The 19,259-nt window shown below is 35.1% G+C and overlaps 2 protein-coding genes across 5 annotated transcripts; one reads left to right on the top strand and one right to left on the bottom strand.

Moving 5' to 3' along the window:
* The first annotated feature begins 7,290 nt into the window (after positions 1-7,290).
* LOC110786588 (uncharacterized) lies at positions 7,291-12,322 on the top strand. 2 transcript variants are annotated; one of them, XM_021991140.2, is made up of 7 exons: positions 7,291-7,756; positions 8,015-8,147; positions 8,753-8,818; positions 8,977-9,080; positions 10,340-10,484; positions 10,605-10,742; positions 11,256-12,322. In XM_021991140.2, exons 1-7 carry the CDS (start codon positions 7,716-7,718, stop codon positions 12,135-12,137), a joined length of 1,509 nt encoding a protein of 502 aa, XP_021846832.2. In that variant the 5' UTR covers positions 7,291-7,715; the 3' UTR covers positions 12,138-12,322. The 2 variants fall into 2 exon arrangements, with proteins under 2 accessions (XP_021846832.2, XP_056698854.1); XM_056842876.1 differs by lacking the exon at positions 8,753-8,818 and having other exon boundaries at positions 7,296-7,756.
* LOC110786612 (pentatricopeptide repeat-containing protein At3g20730) lies at positions 11,884-15,765 on the bottom strand. 3 transcript variants are annotated; one of them, XM_056842875.1, is made up of 4 exons: positions 14,829-15,765; positions 13,146-14,425; positions 12,807-12,888; positions 11,884-12,009 (listed from the first exon to the last, which is right to left on the bottom strand). In XM_056842875.1, the coding sequence occupies exons 1-2, from the start codon at positions 15,475-15,477 to the stop codon at positions 13,335-13,337; spliced, it is 1,740 nt and encodes a 579-aa protein (XP_056698853.1). In that variant the 5' UTR covers positions 15,478-15,765; the 3' UTR covers positions 11,884-12,009; positions 12,807-12,888; positions 13,146-13,334. The 3 variants fall into 3 exon arrangements, with proteins under 3 accessions (XP_056698853.1, XP_056698852.1, XP_021846854.2); XM_056842874.1 differs by lacking the exon at positions 11,884-12,009 and adding an exon at positions 12,169-12,298; XM_021991162.2 differs by lacking the exon at positions 11,884-12,009 and adding an exon at positions 12,169-12,259.
* Between the last annotated feature and the right edge of the window lie 3,494 nt (positions 15,766-19,259).

The following is a 19,259-nucleotide window of genomic DNA, read 5'->3' as shown; positions in this document are numbered from 1 at the left end:
GCGCTATAAAGTTTATAAAACGGGTAAAAGAAGCGTTTTATATACCTAGTCATAAAGTACAGTGATAAGAGATAAGCGTCCTCTATTCCCTTCCTAAAATCAGAAAATGAAGAAGGAATATAGAACGGTTAACGTACATAACCGTCTCCTATACTCTATAATAAAGCACGCCTTCCGTACATAACCGTCCTCTATTCCTCCTGTTAAATATTGAGGTGCAGAACATCTTTCGTACATAGGCGTACTATATACTTCCTGTTTAATATTAAGATAGAAAGCAGTTTCCTTACATAACCGTTCTATATTCTACCCCTTTTATTTTTAATATTATTCAAAAATAGCTGCACGCGCATCCCTAAAATAGGATATTACGATTCTAGGTCCTGTATGTAAACCAAATCTAAATAGATAAAATAAAAATGATATCCACACGATCTTTCCAAAAATCCTTTCATTTATTAACAAAATAATATTGTTCATTCAATAACAAAATCCTATTATTCATTGACAAAATACAAATGATCTACACAAGGTACGGCAAAAAAAAATACAATATCAAAAAAAAATTAAAGAGCTAGCCTCTGCAGCAGTCGCTGGAGCTTCTGTAGCAGCAGCAACATACTGGGGATTGTGTGGCAGCAACAACAGGGGATGGTGTAACAGCAACAATAGCAGCTTCTGCAGCAAGAACATCTTCTACAGCAACATCATGGACCATATTGGTGGAATTGTCTACTGGTGGTAGACTTGGCAGTTCGTCTGCAGGACTAAACTGAGGTAACCGTCTCCTTGAGCTAGCTTAAGTCACACTAGATCATCGTTATCATCATCTTCATTTTCATCGTTATTTGGTTGGTGATATTCGGTAACGTATGAGATCCACCTCTCCCTTACCGCATCAATAGTAGTTTGAGAATACGTGGGAGCTTTGTTAAAATACTACAAGACAAGTTAAAATGCAAGAGTAAGAAATGAACTGATAGCAAGCAGAAATAGTATTTAACAAAGAACGACAAACAATACAACAACAGCAACAGAATCGCAGGGAGGTGCAGACACAAGTCCAGACAAACAACAACTCTAAGCCCATGCCAATAATAATTATTTTCTTGTAAAAAACTTAGTCCATTGCTCACGAACCACATCGATTTCCTCATTACTATAAGGCGCATTCCTCGGAGTATAGACCTTTACGAAAATATAGATAACAATTAGGCATTAGATTAAATGAAAATTTGACATTTTAACACTCAAAACCAATGGCAAGGTGTTAGAAATAGGCTATAAATACTACTTAAGATTAGCTCACTTTTTGCAGGGTTCAAAACCAACCTTAAACGAGCCACTTAATATATTGTACTGTTAAACTATATTCGTTAGTCTACCAGCATGATAGATGATAAATGACTTGACATATAATTTAATGACTTACTAAGTTACTAACAATCAGGCGATCTATTACAAAAACATGTAAGATAGTATGGTTCATTATAACTTATGGCTTCGATTTCCTTGAGACATGAATTCTTATGGCTTCGATTTCCTTGCAGGTAACTCTGTTTGTTGTTCATTGTGTTGGATGCTTCATTCTATTATTTGATAGCAGACAGATACAATTTACAAGTCATCAAATGCAGACAGAAAAAGGGACAAGAAAGATACATTTCTGATCCTCTAGCAGCTCTTAACCATTTATAAGTCATCAAATGAAATTCATCACTTCCCAAAAAGAAAAGAATTAGAAAACAAAAGAATTAGAAAAGTTGGTAATATTCTATACAAATTAAAGACATATCAAACAAACAAATTCAGATAGCATATAAAATTTAAACAATCAAGAATTCTTAAATTAACAAAAACGGAGTAACAATCTTGCAGATATGCATAGTCTAAAACCAATTTAAGTTCATAATTAAAAAATAAAAATGAGAGAGTTACAAAGTGCATTTTGGTCAACGATCGAACTTTGGCGGCCTGATTAAGCAGCAACAACAACAAATATGGAAAATTTTCTAAATTAAACAACTGAAAAATAAATGAACTCATTTGAACTGAGAAGAAGCTGAAGAGATAGAAAAGGCAACTTGAAATCATAGAGGGATCTCCCGTTACAGGCCCACAGCTATTGCACATAATACCATCTAAATCAAGGGTGTATAAAATCCCCCATTTTGCTGGTTGTCTCTCTTTATTTACCATTGTACTCTTCTTCCAAACACCTATCTTTTCAATCTCCCATCTGATCTTTTACTCAATTGATCACTGTTATTAATGGATCATCAAATTTACCATGATTATAATTGTTATCATTATTAACTCTATAAAAAAATCCCTAATTCGTATTTCCTACTACGACTATAAGTAAAATCTCCCAAATTCCACAAAATTAAACAGCAAAAACAATTGAGAATAGGTGGGAAAACAATAAAATTAAAAGAATAAAGAGGTATTGAGGAAGTACTCATCTGATAGTTGGTGTCAAGGATGAAAAGAGATAGTTTAGATGGAGCGATGTCGGGAGTCCATAATTGGGGAAATATTCTGGGTTTGTGCCACGACCACCAGAACTTAATCATCTTTGTGCACCGTCATAGATCGGATGTTGTACTTGCTTCAGAGTTCGCCGGAGGTGATGCTCCCAACAAGCGTCGCCGGAGGTGATGCGCCCAGCAAGCGTAGATGAAGGGTAGTCAATTACCCACACTCGAGAAAGAGGAGAGATGGAGGAGGGGTTTTACTTTTACTCGTATGAGTGACGACTGCTGGAGTACATTTAGGTTTAAAAGAATCGCAAATCATTTGGTGAAAAAAAGGAGACCAAACGCCCATATGGCCATATTACTATTATTATTATTAAAAAATAATTAAAATTTTTTAAAAGAATATTCTTAAAAAAATAATTAAAATTTGTAAACAGAATACAAAGCGGTTAAGTTGGGGAGTGTTATGTATTTATTCCTTTTATATAGCGGTTATCTAACGGAGGTGTACTATATAGTTTTATAAAGCGTCTATCCAACTTGACTGTTATCCATTATGCGTTCTTTATTCCAACTTTTGTAGTAGTGACGTGAGGAGAAAATGTGGTGAAAACCACCAATGAATATAAAAATACCCTTTGGTACAAGCTACACCAATACCTAATAATTTTCATCCAAAGTAGCTGGTAGCTAACTTTTGCAGTTTTGCATAACTACTCCATTACTTTTTATCTAATATATAAATAAAATTGCCCCTACCCCCCCCCCCCCCCCCCCAACAAATCACTACATGAATGCATCAAATTATACTCGTATTAGCTAATGAAAGACGACAGGGACAATCATTTTACAGCTGCTTAAATTACACACGTTACTGTCCTCCAACGAGTTTGAGCGTCGGATCTTGGCAAAAAAAAAAAAATCGAGTTTGAAACCTCGATCTCTTGTTAAATATAAGTGTACCTTAACTATATCACAAAAAATATATTTCCTATATATGTATATTTTAGCTTGTGTAACTAATAATTAAAATAAAGATTCGGGGTTGAGCCCCCTACGGACCCCAATAAAAGATCACCCATCATTTTAAGATTGGAAAGCGTTAACAAATTATGTAAGGCGTTTTTGTGATTCATATTATCATATCATATTAGCCTGTTGCATGTTGGTCATTGGTACACGATGTTCTGAAAACCATACCGACCCTTTTAATATTACTATGTATATCTTTATAATCATAATTTATAATATAATACGGAGAAGTGAGTTGTGAACAATATTTGTAACATCTATTACATTATACTAAAATAGACACCAGGAATGACACGTGTCACTTCCTGGTGACAAATTTTTCCGCCAAAACTTTTTTTCCTTTTTTGTTCATTTATTTATTTCAATAATTTTTATGGAAAAGATTCACTATATTTGACTAAAACTTTATTAATCTTTTGAAAGTCTATCAAAATATTTTATACTCCATACTACTTTATTTTCGAACAATACTTTATCACTCAAACATTTTGTAAAAAATGGTCAAATTATAATTTTATAATATCCATGCGTTGCCCGGGACCTAATCTAGTATCCATACAATAGACCTGATCAAATGGCGGGCTGGGTTGGGGCATAAAATCAGCCCACTATGTCGGGTCAGGCCGGGCCAAGGTTCGGGCCAAAAATTTGTGCCCAAACCCGCTATTTCGGGCCTAAAATATCGAGATTTTCGTGCTATTTTCAGGCTGGATCAAATTTATAACTTAAAAAGTGTAGTTTTATGTTTCCCAAACCCGCTCAAAAAATTTTAAATTTCGAGCCAGACCGGAGAATTCTGCCCAAATCCGCAAAATTTCGGGTTGGGGCGGGCCAGGCTTATCTTGGTCAGGTCTACCATACAACGACCCTAGCTATGTACGAAACTTGGAAAAGTACGAAATTCGTTTAGGATGTACTCCCTCCATTTCGTTAATGTACGGGGACGAACGAGGTTATACATATATAAATATAGTACAACATTTGAGCATAGCAACTTAGGTAACGTTTAATTGCAAGCATTAGCTAATTTGAAATAAAAGCAACGATCAATTAACAAAAAAAAACTCCTTTGGGATTAAGCAACAAGTAATGTACAAGTAATTGGACATGAAATTAAGGCAAGACATTTAGACATTCCATGTGGTCATGTATATATGTTTCATCAAGATCACAACTAGCTGTTTTCCTTTTTCTTTCCTTTATTAGTATTTAATTTATATGGTCTATAATTATAGTAACTTTAATTTGTTACATATGACAACAGAGAAAAACAACTCTAGGTGTGATTAATTAACCTAATGCTTAACGAAAGTGCATGGCTAGTGTATGTAAAGACAATAGAGTAAGTGTGATATGTATGTATCTTCATTCACCTTGCAAGAGCTAGCTATAGCTAGCACGCACTTTCGATAATACATACTTATTGTAAATATTGTTTAATTAAGCATATCATAAGATTATTTCATACACGCAAGAGTATGATACATGTACATCTTACGTAGTACGTGTTAATTTTGAAAGAAATACGAAATATATATATATGCAAAAGGTCTTGCGTGCATAAGGTGTATAATAAATTTATTGTACACCAAGATAATTTTTATGCAGTTTTTTTTGTAATTTTAACTTAGTTTTTTTATAATTTTTATATAATTAAAAAAACAATTGATAGATAAACATTTTAAATTGATAAATAAACATTTTAAATTGATAGATAAACATTTTAAAGGTGTACAATAAATGATTACTTTTATACATTACTAGTGATTTTGAAGATTTTTTTATATTATTAAAATGAAAAAAAAATTATCACTAAAAATAGATAATTTTTACATATATAAATGTAACTTTTAAACATTTTAAGTCAACTATTATTCCGGTGTACAATATTTATTGTACACCACTTGTAAATAAGGATTTGTGATATATTTATGACATGGATCAAGTTTATCAAGACACATTAAAATACACAGTTAAAAAATATGGAGACAATGTACTAAAATACGGAGATATTGTACTACGTATGTTATGTGGCTCTCACAACATTCAATCAAACATTTATACAAAGTATTCCTTCTGTCCCTTTTTGTTCTTTACATATTCTGTTTAGGTTGTCTCATTTTGTTCTTTCTATTGAGAATCTTTCGTTTTATATTATCACATAAATGTCTTAATAATTTGTCAAAAGTTATGCTCAACGATTAATTATTTTAACCAATTAAATCCATTAAGGCATCCAATAACTCTTATTTTTCTATTGAGTTATTAAATATTTCACATCTTCTCAATGTCAGATTTTGGATAAAAGTAAAACCATTATAAATAAACGTAATATGCATTGTTTAAATAAAAAATAAAATGAAGTTCAATCAACATTATTAGCCATTAAATCACGTGCATGTTATTAAACGTAAAGAACAAAAAGGGACGAAGGAAACAATAAATAAAATATATATGTAAGATATAATATAAATATTTGAACGAATACTCCGTATTTTACAGTAATACGGAGTAACCCTCTTCCGCCGGCTACGTAATTAACAAGCTAAAGCTAGTTAGTGTATAATCTAAGGCCAGCTCATTTCTAGCTTTTCGGTTGCATGCATGCATTCTCCTTCCCAAATTACCATTTCTTTATTTCTTTCATTCTTCAACTTTATTTTAACTAAGAGCATTTTCAAATTTCAACACTAAGCTAATTACCAAATTAGTTTGTCATGTCACATTATATTTCAAGCTAGTCTTTTCTCTAACTAGTTAATTCTCCAATTGTTAGCCATTGTGCTATACATAAAAAAAAATGTTAGCTATTAGCTTGACATTTAATTTAGTCATACTTGTAATAAATCTTTTAAATTAAATTTAATTTAATATTAATCTATTGGTCAAATTTTTTCAAGCAAATTAGCTTGCCAAGCTAATTTCCCATTTCAACTCCAATATATAGTTAAGGTAGTAGCTTGAGATTTTTAAAAATTGCAAACAAGTCCCTTACTACAACAATTGGAGATGCTCTAATAACAATTTACTAGGCGATAATAGTTGCAAGGGTCAGGTATGATATATGCAACTCTAAATGTTATATACTCTCCGTATATGCTATGTATATACTCTATGTTTGGGTGCCCAATTGGCTCCCAATTGAGCTTGTTGCCCAAAATCCCACTAGGCTAATACAACATATGTCAAACTTCCTTTCAAGATTAAAAACCTCTTTATGGCCTTGAATTATAATAAAAGCCCAACGTCATTAATTATTTATTATACAAATACTATAAATATGTCGTCTTAACACACATATCAAGCCCATTGTTTCATACCCGAAACACTCCATGTTTCTTATAATAACACGTAGAAATATGAAATTCGGGATAATAGACAATCAATTAGACTTGTACTACGTAGTAAGGGAATAGTTCGTTATAATTGTTCCTCATTAACATTTGATTAATGATTAACATTTGTACTTTTAGCCACTTCTTATAGCCAATAAGGTTTATTTTGTTCTTATAAGTGGTCAAGAATTCGAACAAGTTACTATGTTCAATTCATATTCTGTGATCATATCGGGTTAACTTTTACCAACTCTACTCATAATACAGGAGATTCTCAACCATATCTCAAAGTACTTGTGATTTATAAATTGAAATTAAGTAGTTTGAAACCTCTAAGTTGAGACAACCCTAACAACTCGAACATTAAGAAAAGTTCAAAACTCCAATTATGGGCACCAAGTTGGTTACAGTCTGTTTTTAGGTTAGCCAAGCTATTACAGTCAAATTAACCAATTCAATTCCCTTATTCTCCGATTACCTTTCTATTGCCCTTATTTTCAGCTCTCTATCTTTCTCTCTCCTACGTGGCTCTTCCCCTTCCAACTCAGCTTTTTCCTTCTTTTCTCTCTCCTTTACTATAAATTCATTTTTCTGGGTTTTTCTTCGTCACAGTTCATCATCATCAATCAGATTCCTTCCCCCTTCTTTAGCGTTTCTTGATTAATAATTTCTGGGTATATTTTGTTCTTATCCATTTTTTTACCTCATTCTTTCCGTGACTTGATTGGCTTAACACACAAACAAACAATTATACTTCCAACATTCGGTTGAATTGAATAATTCTTTTATTCCTTTACTTACCTCCTTCATTTCTCATTTATTTTTGATATTATACAAAGATTTGGGGACATTTAATTACTCTGAACAAATGTTGGACGGCATTTTTCGCAGTAATTTCAGATCAAAATGGTATGCAATTTAAATTAATTTTAATGCTCTGTTTTCTGAAGATTTTTTTTGGGTTTTTTCATGTTAATTTGTTCAATGCAATTATGGGGGTTTCTGATTTTCTGGGTTTTTGTCGATTACTGGTCGAAGAATTTTTCTGGGTTTTTGTTGCTAATGAATTAAATTTGATTCTGGGTAAAGTTATTAATGAAAGACTGAAGAATTTAATTGGGTTTCTGGGTTTTTAATTTTAATCTTGATTTTTTGTTAATTAAACAGCAAATCATCGCTGAATCGCACAAAAACGCGATTAGAGGTGATAAAAAAGAGGCGCAATGCAATGCAGAAGTTTCTGAAGAAAGACATAGCTGAACTTTTGAAGAGCAACCTCGATCGTAATGCCTATGGCAGGGTATTCCATTCTTTCCTACTATGTTTTTTTTTTCTTTTTAATTAGAACCTCAACTTTAAATTAAATCTTCATTTACTTGTCAAAAATATTTTCGAAATAGTACTCCTGATTGAATCCCGTCTACATCAATGTATTTCGTGATAATTTATTCACCAAAAAGAAAATATTTCTTAAATGAATATAAAAGTTGTATGACACTACAAATTTTTCCGTTCATTTTTATTTGTAACATAAATTCTTGCAAAAAATTGCATGCTGAATATTTTTTTGGTAGAATCTGCTCATTTTGGTTTCTCTAACAAAATTATTGGACGTAATATCAATTTCTTTAATGTCCTTATTAATGAAATTTGTTTTTTTTATTGCGAATGAGGCACGAGAGCTCTTATTTTGATAAACTAGCTCATACAGTAGTACATTATCCCTATAATAATCATCGTATAGAGTAATATGGGGAAATGATTTTGGCACACCACTATAAAACACAGTTTTTTTCGTACTGGTGTGTTAAAATTAATTTTTGGTGTGCCAAAATCAGTTTCAGTAACAGGTCCCCATATCACATTGACAGCGACTTATAAAAAATATGATGAACATTCCTACAGAAAACTGGAGTGAGCTATTTAGCTTTTATATGGCGTCGTCTCGAATGGGCAAATGTTATATCTATGGTAATTCTACATGTTTATGGACATTTTTCTTGGTGTGATCATAATTCCATAAGTTTCTAACAAAGTACTGATTATTGTACATATGTATGTGCGATAATATTTAGGAGTAAGTAACAGACATACTGATGTATGTATGTGCTGCTTATTTATTGATGTAGGCAGAAGGACTATACATGGAGTTAAACCTGTCTTCTTGTTATGGGTACGTTGAGCAATGTTGCGCCACCATAGCCGAAAATCTCAAGGAAATGCACAGGCAAAGGTATATCTCTCGTCTCAAACCTGAACAACTAAAACCCGGCCCGCAGGCCCGACTCTACCCTGCCTAAAAAGAGTATGGGTTTGGACAACCTCAAATACACATTTTAGACCAAAGCCCAAGCCTGGCCCGGAAAACCCACATTAAATTTATGGGGTTGGGCATGTGTTTTTGTGTTAAAGCTCGGCCCGACCCGAATTTTGATCACCTCTGCTTTGTCTTCATAGCTGCATGTTTGTTATTTTGGAGCATTTTTATGTCATGCAAAAGTTGGTAGATTACTTGATATGTAATCATAGATTATGATGCTAATTAAGCTGCTGATTGTTACAAGAGAGTAGACTTTTGTGTAAAAAATATCATGTCCATAACTACCAAGTTATGATAGTGATTGACAATCATGTGTTCACTTCATTAAGGAGACTTTACTCAGAAAACTTTAATCAGTTTTACCAAGTATTTAGCCATAAACTAATGTGTAAAGTCAAATTAGTAGTAAAATACTATTATGATTTGAGGTTATTTATTGAGTCAATTAGGCTATTGAAGTTGTGGGTGGCAATCATGTCTTTCTTTATTCATTCTGTTTTCCTCTGTTTTGACCCCTGATTAATCTCCCCCCTCCCCCCCTCCCCTAGTTACAAGGGAGAATATCTAATACAGAATATTCCCTTAGACCGATGTTACTATCAACATTAAAATGTCCGAAAAAAGTTGTCACATTTTATAATACAGTAATGAATCTAATGATCCAGATTCTGTTAGGTAAAGGTAAAGATGGCCATGGGCCGGGCTTTGGGCCGAGTCCACGGGACATGCGGGCCCACATTGTATCGTACCGGGGCCGAAAAGTCCAAAACAGGACCCATGCCCACAGACTTTCGTGCCGGGCCAGGCCATCGCGCCTAAGGCAAATTTTACTAAATTTAGCATGCCTTATCGCGATTTTTCTAAAAAATTAAGTCCCAGGCCCGGCCCACGGACACGAAGCCCGGCCCGGCCCAAAGCCATCTTTAGGTAAAGGGTTTAACATGTACAACTAAAACAAAAGGGTATGAGCATGGAAAAATAAATATGGCAGCTTTTTCTGGATTGAGGGAGAACTGATGTTTAATAACCTTAAAAAATGGATTAGATGGTATTGTTAATTAAGTCTCTTAACAAAAGATGATTGTATTTAAATCAGTATTAAAAGCATATATGTTTCTGTTTTCATATTACTTGTGCCACATTAGTCCTGATATCTGTTGCATTTTCTGCAGTCAGTGCCCTGAATCATGCAGAGTTGCTGTGGCATCAGTAATATATGCTGCAGCTAGATTTTCTGATCTGCCTGAATTGCGCGATCTAAGAAACCAGTTTTATGAAAAATATGGGAAAGATTTAGAGCCATTCACCAGTAAGGAGGTATTGTGATAATTACAGCTAAATATGGCATATACATTTAACTATTTAAGCATTTTGGATCAATGTTTGTAGTTTTATACCTAATCTTTTGTATGAAACTGATTCTTAATGTATGGTCAGTTCATGGAGAACTTAATGGCGAGACCTCCTACAACACTAATGAAGCTCCAATTGATGCAAGAAATAGCACAAGAATTCTCCGTGCCATGGGATCCCATGCAATTGGAGCAACAACTGCAAAGTCCTGGTCTCTCTAAAGTAAGTTCACCTCAGTTTTCATTCTATGCTTATTCTATGACCCGACCCAGACCCTGTTGGACCTGCCCCATTGTTTAGGGTATGGGTCCAAATTTATTAGACCCATTGGATGTGGGGCGGATCTGGGTCCAATAATTTTAGACCCAAACCCCGCCCATATCCGACACATAGACCCATTCAATTAAATAAAAATAACGAAATATTATTAATTTAACATGTTTTTAGGCATATTTCCGACATTAGATTGCATGGGAAGAAATCAAGTAATATATAATAACTTACGATATTTTATACACGAATGTGATGATAAATAAAATATCAAGACCCATTTCAGACCCATTTTAGACACAAGACCTGCCAAACCCATTGGTTCCGGGTGAGGGTCTGAATTTTTCAAACCCAATGGATCTAGGCTGGGTCTGGATCCACGTGAAAAATCGCCCCGGACCCGCCCCATGACCATCCCTAAATTTCCAGGCCCTTATTTCTCACCTGATTGCCAATTATTTTCAGGGAAAGCCTGCAAATATTACCTCTGCAAACACGGGTAGTGATGGTCAACCATTGTTCAGAAACAAGTCCACTACGGATCTTGTGAAAGGAAAGCAGGTTGATAATAATGCCAGACAGATTAATAATGAAGTGAAAACTCTTGCAGTTAAATCAAGAAGGCGCAACTCTTGCACAGGACTGAAAGAAAATGTTGCAGAAAAATTACAGGAGGCAAAAAATAGTACACAAGAAGAGCAAATTCCAGAAAATGCTTATTATAGAAAGCCGTTCACTAATAGAATCGTTCCTTCTCCTTATATTGTATCAAATAATGATACAAATGATGATAGAAAACAGAAGAATGAGGTTGATGACTCAACTGGTAGTGTTAAGGCAAGACCAAGATCAGTGAGAACAAAGTTCTTGAAGCCATCAACGAGTGCAAATTGCACAAACAGCAATGCTGAACATGAGACTGATCCAAGGGGAACTTTAAGTGCGAGGGTTACAGAATCAAGGAGACCTGATATTGATCTAAATCATGATGGAGAAGAAGAAGAAGAAGAAGCAAAACTTGATAAACTTTTGCCAAATTTTCAGAAAAAGAAGGTACCAGAAAGTTCTCAAGCTGCAGCAAGAGTAGAAGATACTGGAACACCGAAATTTGAGTTGCCGCCACCTCCAGGTAGAAGAAGATACTTTTTCTCTGAAAATGATCAACCATCATCTCCAGTAATTAAGGAACTTGGTCAGCAACAGTCTGAATCACAAAAAACTGTGACAAAAAAACATGTAAGATCTTCTTCATATGTCAATGATGTACATCCTAGGATGCCAGACTTTGATGATTTAGCAGAAAGGATAGCTGTCCTGAAAACTGTACAAGGTGAATTTGAATTGTAAAAAAAAAAAAATGTTTGTCATCTGATCTTACCGTGAACTTTAGCTTTAAATCTTGTAGGAAGAAGTATACTAGTCTCTGGTTTTCTTTGTAATTTTTCCTGGGTGCTGAACGCACGCCCCAACTGTGTAAAATTTACATGTAATTCAGTTCATTAAAATTCCTGCAGATTGGAATTCTTTGACAATGTTATTTTCAAACAATATTTAGGAGAGTTTTGTTTGAAAAATTTCTAGGTTTTTTTAAGCCACATCTTACTGCTATAGAATAAATTTTGTTTGGTATTTGGCCCTCTTATGCACCAAAAACACAGAGAGCATCCAAGAAAGGGTAAGATAAATAAATAAAAGATAATAATTTTCTTCTGATTTTTGAAAGATTGTGAAACACAGTTTCCTTGATTGTCCCTAACTAGCATATTCAGCTAAACCACCAATCAAGCATGAACGAATAATTAGAATTGCAGAGGCAACAAGGGAAAATTGCCATTGTTTCCTTTTATATATGCTATGCAGCCTATGCTATTTGATGTCAACTTTCGCCCAAACCACAATTTTGCAAAAATAATGATGTCGACAATATACCATTTGTTCTATTTTAGCAGAATTTTATGCACACATATATTCAAGTGCTTTTACTCAATCAGAAAACAGAGGAAAGCTAGATATTACCTGAGGTACTTATCAAACGCAAGATTGATTTTGTCTACTCTTGTCAGCAGCTCCTCAATTCATCATTCCTCCATATTATGTCCTGAATACAAGTTATACAACACAGTTACACAGATGGAACTCACAAATAGAAAATAATCACATGTGCCCTAAAATAGTAACATACATATGATATTTTTGAAGGCTAAAGAAATTTAAGTTCTTGTTGTAAAGTGATTCCCATATATTTGTCCCATGAACAGATCGACCTTGCATTTGAAAATAAAAAGCTTATGACTCTAAGACAGGGTTCAAGGGAAGGGTAATTCAATGGGAAAGCAATATTGAAATAGAAATCACCTCAATCTGGCAAAGGCAATCATGGAAAAGCACGATCTTACAAGTTGAACCACAGATTCTTGATCATAATGTTATCGTTGACAGAAGCAACTTCTATTTTTCACCAGTTAACCAGTAATAACCACTACAAGACCCACTACAGTGTCATCTTTTTTGAGAGAAGTAGTCGTATTTTGTCTTCAACTGTTTTCAGCTTTGCAGAAGCTCTGTTCTCTTCTCTTGGGACAAGTCAAGACTGCAGCCAGGATTCTTATTCAAGTTATTCTCTTCCATCAATTTATGTGTATCCCATGAATCATTCCACAAACCTGATGCAGCATATATACTAGCCAAAGCAACATAGTTAGAAGAATTTTTGGTATCCAAATTAAAAAGATGTTTTGCTGCTAATTTTCCAAGACATATATCTCCATGGACTTTGGAGGCACCAAGAATTGCTCCCCAGTGAGATGCATTGGGTTGAATATTCATCTTTTGCATTAGATTAAAAGCTTCCTCTAATTGGCCACCTCGTGCTAATACATCAATCATGCATGAATAGTGTTTTTCAGTTGGGGAAATATTATGTTTGTCAACCATATTATTAAAGCATTCCCATCCTTCCTTAATTAACCCTGCATGACTACAAGCAAATAGAATAGACAAGAATGTCACATCATTTGGCTTGAGACCCTCATGTTCCATCTTCCTATATAACGACATTGCCTCATGTCCATAGCCATGCTTAGCATATCCATCAATCAAAGATGACCATGAAATAACATTCTTTTCTTCCATTTGATCAAAAGCACGAATGGCTTCCTTAAGCTCCCCACATTTGGCATACATATCGATAAGGGCATTTCCCATAGCCACGTCAAAAATGGGAACATACTTTAGTGCAAGAGCATGAAGTTGTTTTCCAAAGTTCAACAAGGACGTATTAGAACACATACTAAGCATGGTGCAGAGCAGAAAACCATCTAGCACCATGCCACTGTGGTATATTTCACCAAAGAGATTCAAAGCATCAATATGATGGTCATGTTCATGTGCAAAACCAGCAATCATAGCAGTGTATGACAGCAAATTCTTTACCATCATACTCTTAAATACAGTGTACGCGTGCTTTGTGCTTCCACATTTTGCATACGCATCTATTAATAGTCTGCTCAACAGATCATGTAATCCGTAACCATATTGTATAATAAGTCCATGGATTAGGAAGACTCTGGAAAGATTATTACCTTCAGCACAGGCTCTCAATAAACTTCCAAAAGTAAAGCAATCGGGTATTGTACCTTGTATTATTAAGGGAAACAAACATTACAAATCAACAGTTGTAAATCAAAAACTAACCCTAATAAAGCAATCTTGACAAGAGTTTAACTTCGTAGTACCCAAACAATGAGGTTTTCTAAACGTCAAGTGACTTATAACCAAATTGGACACAAGTCACACAATACAACCCTTTTTAGTCAACAAAGAGTACGCAAGTATTTGTACTACTTAATAGTGTATTAGGTGACCAATACCACACTAATAAAGTACCAATACCAAGTTAGTGAGTACCAATAAGAGTCATTTGCGTCCATTTTGGATACAAGCCACTTTTGACATAGACTTACTCCCCAAACAATTGTCTGAAAACTCAATGACAACACAAACCCTAACTAAAATGGATATTAAAGAGGTAAACCTCACCTTCTTTCATCATCAATGGAAACAAATGAAATGCATCATTTAAAAAGCCTTGGACTGCATAACCACCAATCATTGCGTTCCAGCACACCAAGTCCCTCTCAGGCATTGTCTGGAAGATGATACTCGCATCGTTGATACTCCCACACTTCGAATACAGGTCTACCAATGCACTTTGCACAAACAAATTCCTAAAAAATCTACTCTTCTGCAAACACCCTTGAATTTGCTTCCCACTCCTTAAACACATCAACTTGGTGCACCCCCTCAATGCACTACCATAAGTAAACTGATTACCCTTCACACCTGAATGATGCATATCCTCAAAAACCATCAGGGAATCCTTAAAGAACCCATTTTGGGAGTACCCAGATAACAAAGCAGTCCAAGATACAATATTTCTTTCAGGCATTCTATCGAACACCTTACGTGCATGTCTCATGTAACCAATTTTTCCATAAAGTATGATTAGTTTGGTATTTAAATTTACATTTGAGTCAAACCCATTACAAACCAAATGTTTGTGAATCAAACGACCTTCTTTTCCTGCTTTTGCATCAATGCACATCTGAAGCAAATTCATGAAAAATAAAGGGTCCGAAGGAACTGGGTTCCTGAAGATGGGTCTCAGAGCTTCATAGAGTTTACTCATGAATAAATTGAGCAAAAGTTGGTAGTTACTACAACAAATACTTCAGTAATGACCAGCAATTGTTGAGCAGATGTGGTTCTATGATTAAGTACGCAGAAACTCAAATAAAAAACTCAATCAAAGTAGTAGATGGATCAATGTTAGTGGGTATCTCATATGTCTCCCCATTTATATTTCAAACTTTAATCAAATTCAACTTCAAGAAATTTAGAGAGATGGGTGAGAAGCTCAGAGCTGAGTGAGAGAGATGGAGTGAAAAAGATTTGTGGGGACTGGGGGGAAATTGAATTTTTTACTAATTGTCTTTCGTTAACTTCCTGACCAAACTTTCGGTCAACGTCATAAATCATGACCGTCCAACGGAAATTACAACTATACCCTTATTATTTATAGTTATTACCACTTTGTCACTTGATTGGCTTAAAGAGCTGGCAATGGGTTGGGTTGGGTTGGATTGGGTTGAGTCGGGTCGAAATCAGGTCGTTCCATTTATAAACGGGTTGAGATTTTCCCAACTCAACCCGACACTTTTAATTAAACGGGTTGAGATTTTCAACCCAACCAACCTAACTATAAACGGGTTGACCTGAAGTTGACCCGTTTTTTTCCCACTTTTAAGTGCTCATCGACTTGACTATAGAATTGCGATGTGATATTTTTAAGTGCTCATCGACTTGACTTGACTAATAGAAGATGCGCCTCGGGTGACAATGCAAAGATGGATTTTAGATTGAACATGGTCTTCCTCCTCGCATATCCTTCATCTAATTGATTGTGGATATCAACTAACCTACATATTGTAACATTTTTTTCATTTATTCAGTTACCAAATTGTCAAATATCTAAAACAGAGTTTAAAAATAAAAAAATCTCCAACCAAAAAAAAAAACACTCGGGTATAAGATGGGTTTGAGGTGGGTTTGGATAAACGGAATGTTGGAGCAAAAATGAATCTTTTTTGTAGATACGCCTCACATATCCTTCATTGAATTGATTATACTTTTGTACATATTATAACATTTTGTTTATTTATTCAATTATTCCAATCAGACAAATTTTCAAATATCTAAAACAGAGTTTAAAAATTAAAAACTCTCGAACAAAAAAAAACCTCGGGTATAAGGTGTGTTTGAACTTTTAGGCGGGTTAGGATAAAAGGGTGGGTGTTGGAGCGAAAATGAAATTTGTTTTGTAGATGGGCGACGTACATATCGTGGGTGGCGGGGATGTGGATGAGGTTTCTAGGTGGTTACAGGTGTGGAGGGACAATCTCGATCATGATTTTCTACTCCCTAAAGGGGAAAAGTTTTTCCCTTTGGGGTTGGTTGTGGCAAGGAGGGATTCGAACCTCCGACAACGTGGTTCGTAGTCACATGCTCTAATCCTATGAGCTACACACCCCAGCCCGTCTCCATTAGATCTATTCTCGGGAGTATTCTAAAAAAAGAACATTTCCTCTCCCCGACCATTTCGGGTTAAGAAGCTGTGAAAGTGCATAAAAGCCATCTATAGCTGAATAAAATACGTGATGTGTGTAATTAAGTGTTAAACGATGAAGTAACATGGTAAATAGTGGGGCAAGTACTAGGTGAGTATGAGTGTATGACTATCAAAATAAAGGGTATACGAGAATAACTTTATGTTTGTCACAAGTGATGAACGGAAGTGAAAATAATTTTATTTACGTACCCTTATTTGTTTTATTTTTATTTTTTCAATTAAGTAAGATACGTAATGGGGCAATAACAAATATCTATCATTAATTTTAATTAGAAGAATATGGACAAGCTCTGTTTTGGTTAATTGTAAATAAATATGTTTAGATTTCATGAAAATTATATATAAATTTATATTGTAAACCGTGCATAGCACGGGTATTATTATTAGGTTATGATACATATGATATTACATAAATCATGCGGAAACAACCATTAACCCAGGAATACATATTATTTACACATAATCATATAGCATAATTTAGATGCATACTCTTTGTTGCGTGCCTTCCCTAGCTGCGCCCGAACCGAACAAGAACAAGTCTTTAGGACTCCAAGTGTCGTCCCTCCGTAGATAGTCCACAGCACGTCCGGATCCGCCTTAAGATTGACCAACTAGAATCGCCCTTAAGGTACTAGAATTTTCGGCACTTTTGAGCAAGATGTGTGATTGAATTTTTCTCTCAAAAACTCACTTTGAATACTTTGAAACTCGTTATAAATTGTGAACCCAGGCCACATATTTATAGGGTTATGGAAAGGGAATTGGAATCCTATTCAGATACAAATTAATTAAACCTAGAATCCTACAAGAACTCTAATTTAATTAATTTATCAAATAGAATTAGGAATTTAATCATTAACCGAACTCTGCACGTTTTAGGAAACGTGCACGAACACAAACACTTACGCACACACACACGGCAGCCACGATGGGCCGCCCATGCGTGCGTGCGAGCAGCAGCCCACGCAGCGAGGCCTGCGCGAGCCACAAGCCCACGCAAGCACCCGCGCGCGCTGCGCGCGCTGTGCGTGCTGCCACGGCCTGCTGGGCCTGGCCTTGCGCTGGGCCTGGCGTGGCTGTTTGTGTGGCGCGCTTGGCTTGCTGGGCGATGGCCTGGCTTCGTGCTGGGCCCTCGTCCGGCAGGCCTCGTCCGATGCTTTTTCGTACGATACGCTTCCGATTAAATTTCCGATTCCGGAATTCATTTCCGATACGAACAATATTTAACATTTCCGATTCCGGAATTAATTTCCGTTTCGAACAAATATTTAATATTTCCGTTTCCGGAATTATTTTCCGATTCCGGTAATATTTCCAATTCTGACAATATTTCCGTTTCCGGCAATATTTCCGATTCTGGTAATATTTCCATTTCCGATAATATTTTCCGATACGTACCATGTTTCCGTTTCCGGCAACATCTACGACTTGGATAATATTTATATTTCCGATACGATCCATATTTCTGTTTCCGGTAATATCATCGTTTCCGGAGTATTCATTTCTTGCCTGTGACGATCTCAGCTCCCACTGAAACCAAGATCCGTCGATTCCGAATATCCATAGATGGAGTATTTAATGCCATTAAATACTTGATCCGTTTACGTACTATTTGTGTGACCCTACGGGTTCAGTCAAGAGTAAGCTGTGGATTAATATCATTAATTCCACTTGAACTGAAGCGGCCTCTAGCTAGGCATTCAGCTCACTTGATCTCACTGAATTATTAACTTGTTAATTAATACTGAACCGCATTTATTAGACTTATCATAGAATGCATACTTGGACCAAGGGCATTATTTCCTTCAATTATACTAGTTTTTTACTAATTGACTTTCGTTAACTTCCTAAACAAACTTTCGGTCAACGTCATAAATCATGACCGTCCAACATAAATTACAATTTTACCCTTATTATTTATAGTTATTACCACTTTGTCACTTGATTGGCTTAAAGAGCTGGCAATGGGTTGAGTTGGGTTGAGTCGGGTCGAAACCAGGTCGTTCCATTTATAAACGGGTTGAAATTTTCCCAACTCAACCCGATCCTTTTAATTAAACGGGTTGAGATTCTCAACCAACCCAACCTAACTATAAACGGGTTGACCTGAAGTTGACACGTATTTTTTTCCACTTTTAAGTGCAAATCGATTTGATCATAGAATTGCGATGTGATATTTTTGTGGCATATCTCTTAGAAAAAAGTAATACTACAGTATGTATTTGACATGATCAAAACGTTAAATAATTATTCAATGTTGAAGAAAAATGAGAAATAAAATC

The sequence above is a fragment of the Spinacia oleracea genome, chromosome 4, assembly GCF_020520425.1.
Source record: "Spinacia oleracea cultivar Varoflay chromosome 4, BTI_SOV_V1, whole genome shotgun sequence".
Classification (NCBI taxonomy): Eukaryota; Viridiplantae; Streptophyta; class Magnoliopsida; order Caryophyllales; family Amaranthaceae; genus Spinacia; species Spinacia oleracea.
The sequence above is the reverse complement of the archived record's forward strand: the minus strand, read 5'-3'. Positions and strand labels throughout refer to the sequence as shown.

Coding starts and splice junctions, on each gene's coding strand:
- LOC110786612 (XM_056842875.1), bottom strand. CDS start 15,477: ATGAGTAAACTCTATGAAGCTCTGAGACCCATCTTCAGGAACCCAGTT. Junction 14,426..14,828: donor TCCATTGATGATGAAAGAAG/GTGAGGTTTACC, acceptor TAATAATACAAG/GTACAATACCCGATTGCTTT.
- LOC110786588 (XM_021991140.2), top strand. CDS start 7,716: ATGTTGGACGGCATTTTTCGCAGTAATTTCAGATCAAAATG. Junction 7,757..8,014: donor AGTAATTTCAGATCAAAATG/GTATGCAATTTA, acceptor TTAATTAAACAG/CAAATCATCGCTGAATCGCA. Junction 8,148..8,752: donor ATCGTAATGCCTATGGCAGG/GTATTCCATTCT, acceptor ACATTCCTACAG/AAAACTGGAGTGAGCTATTT.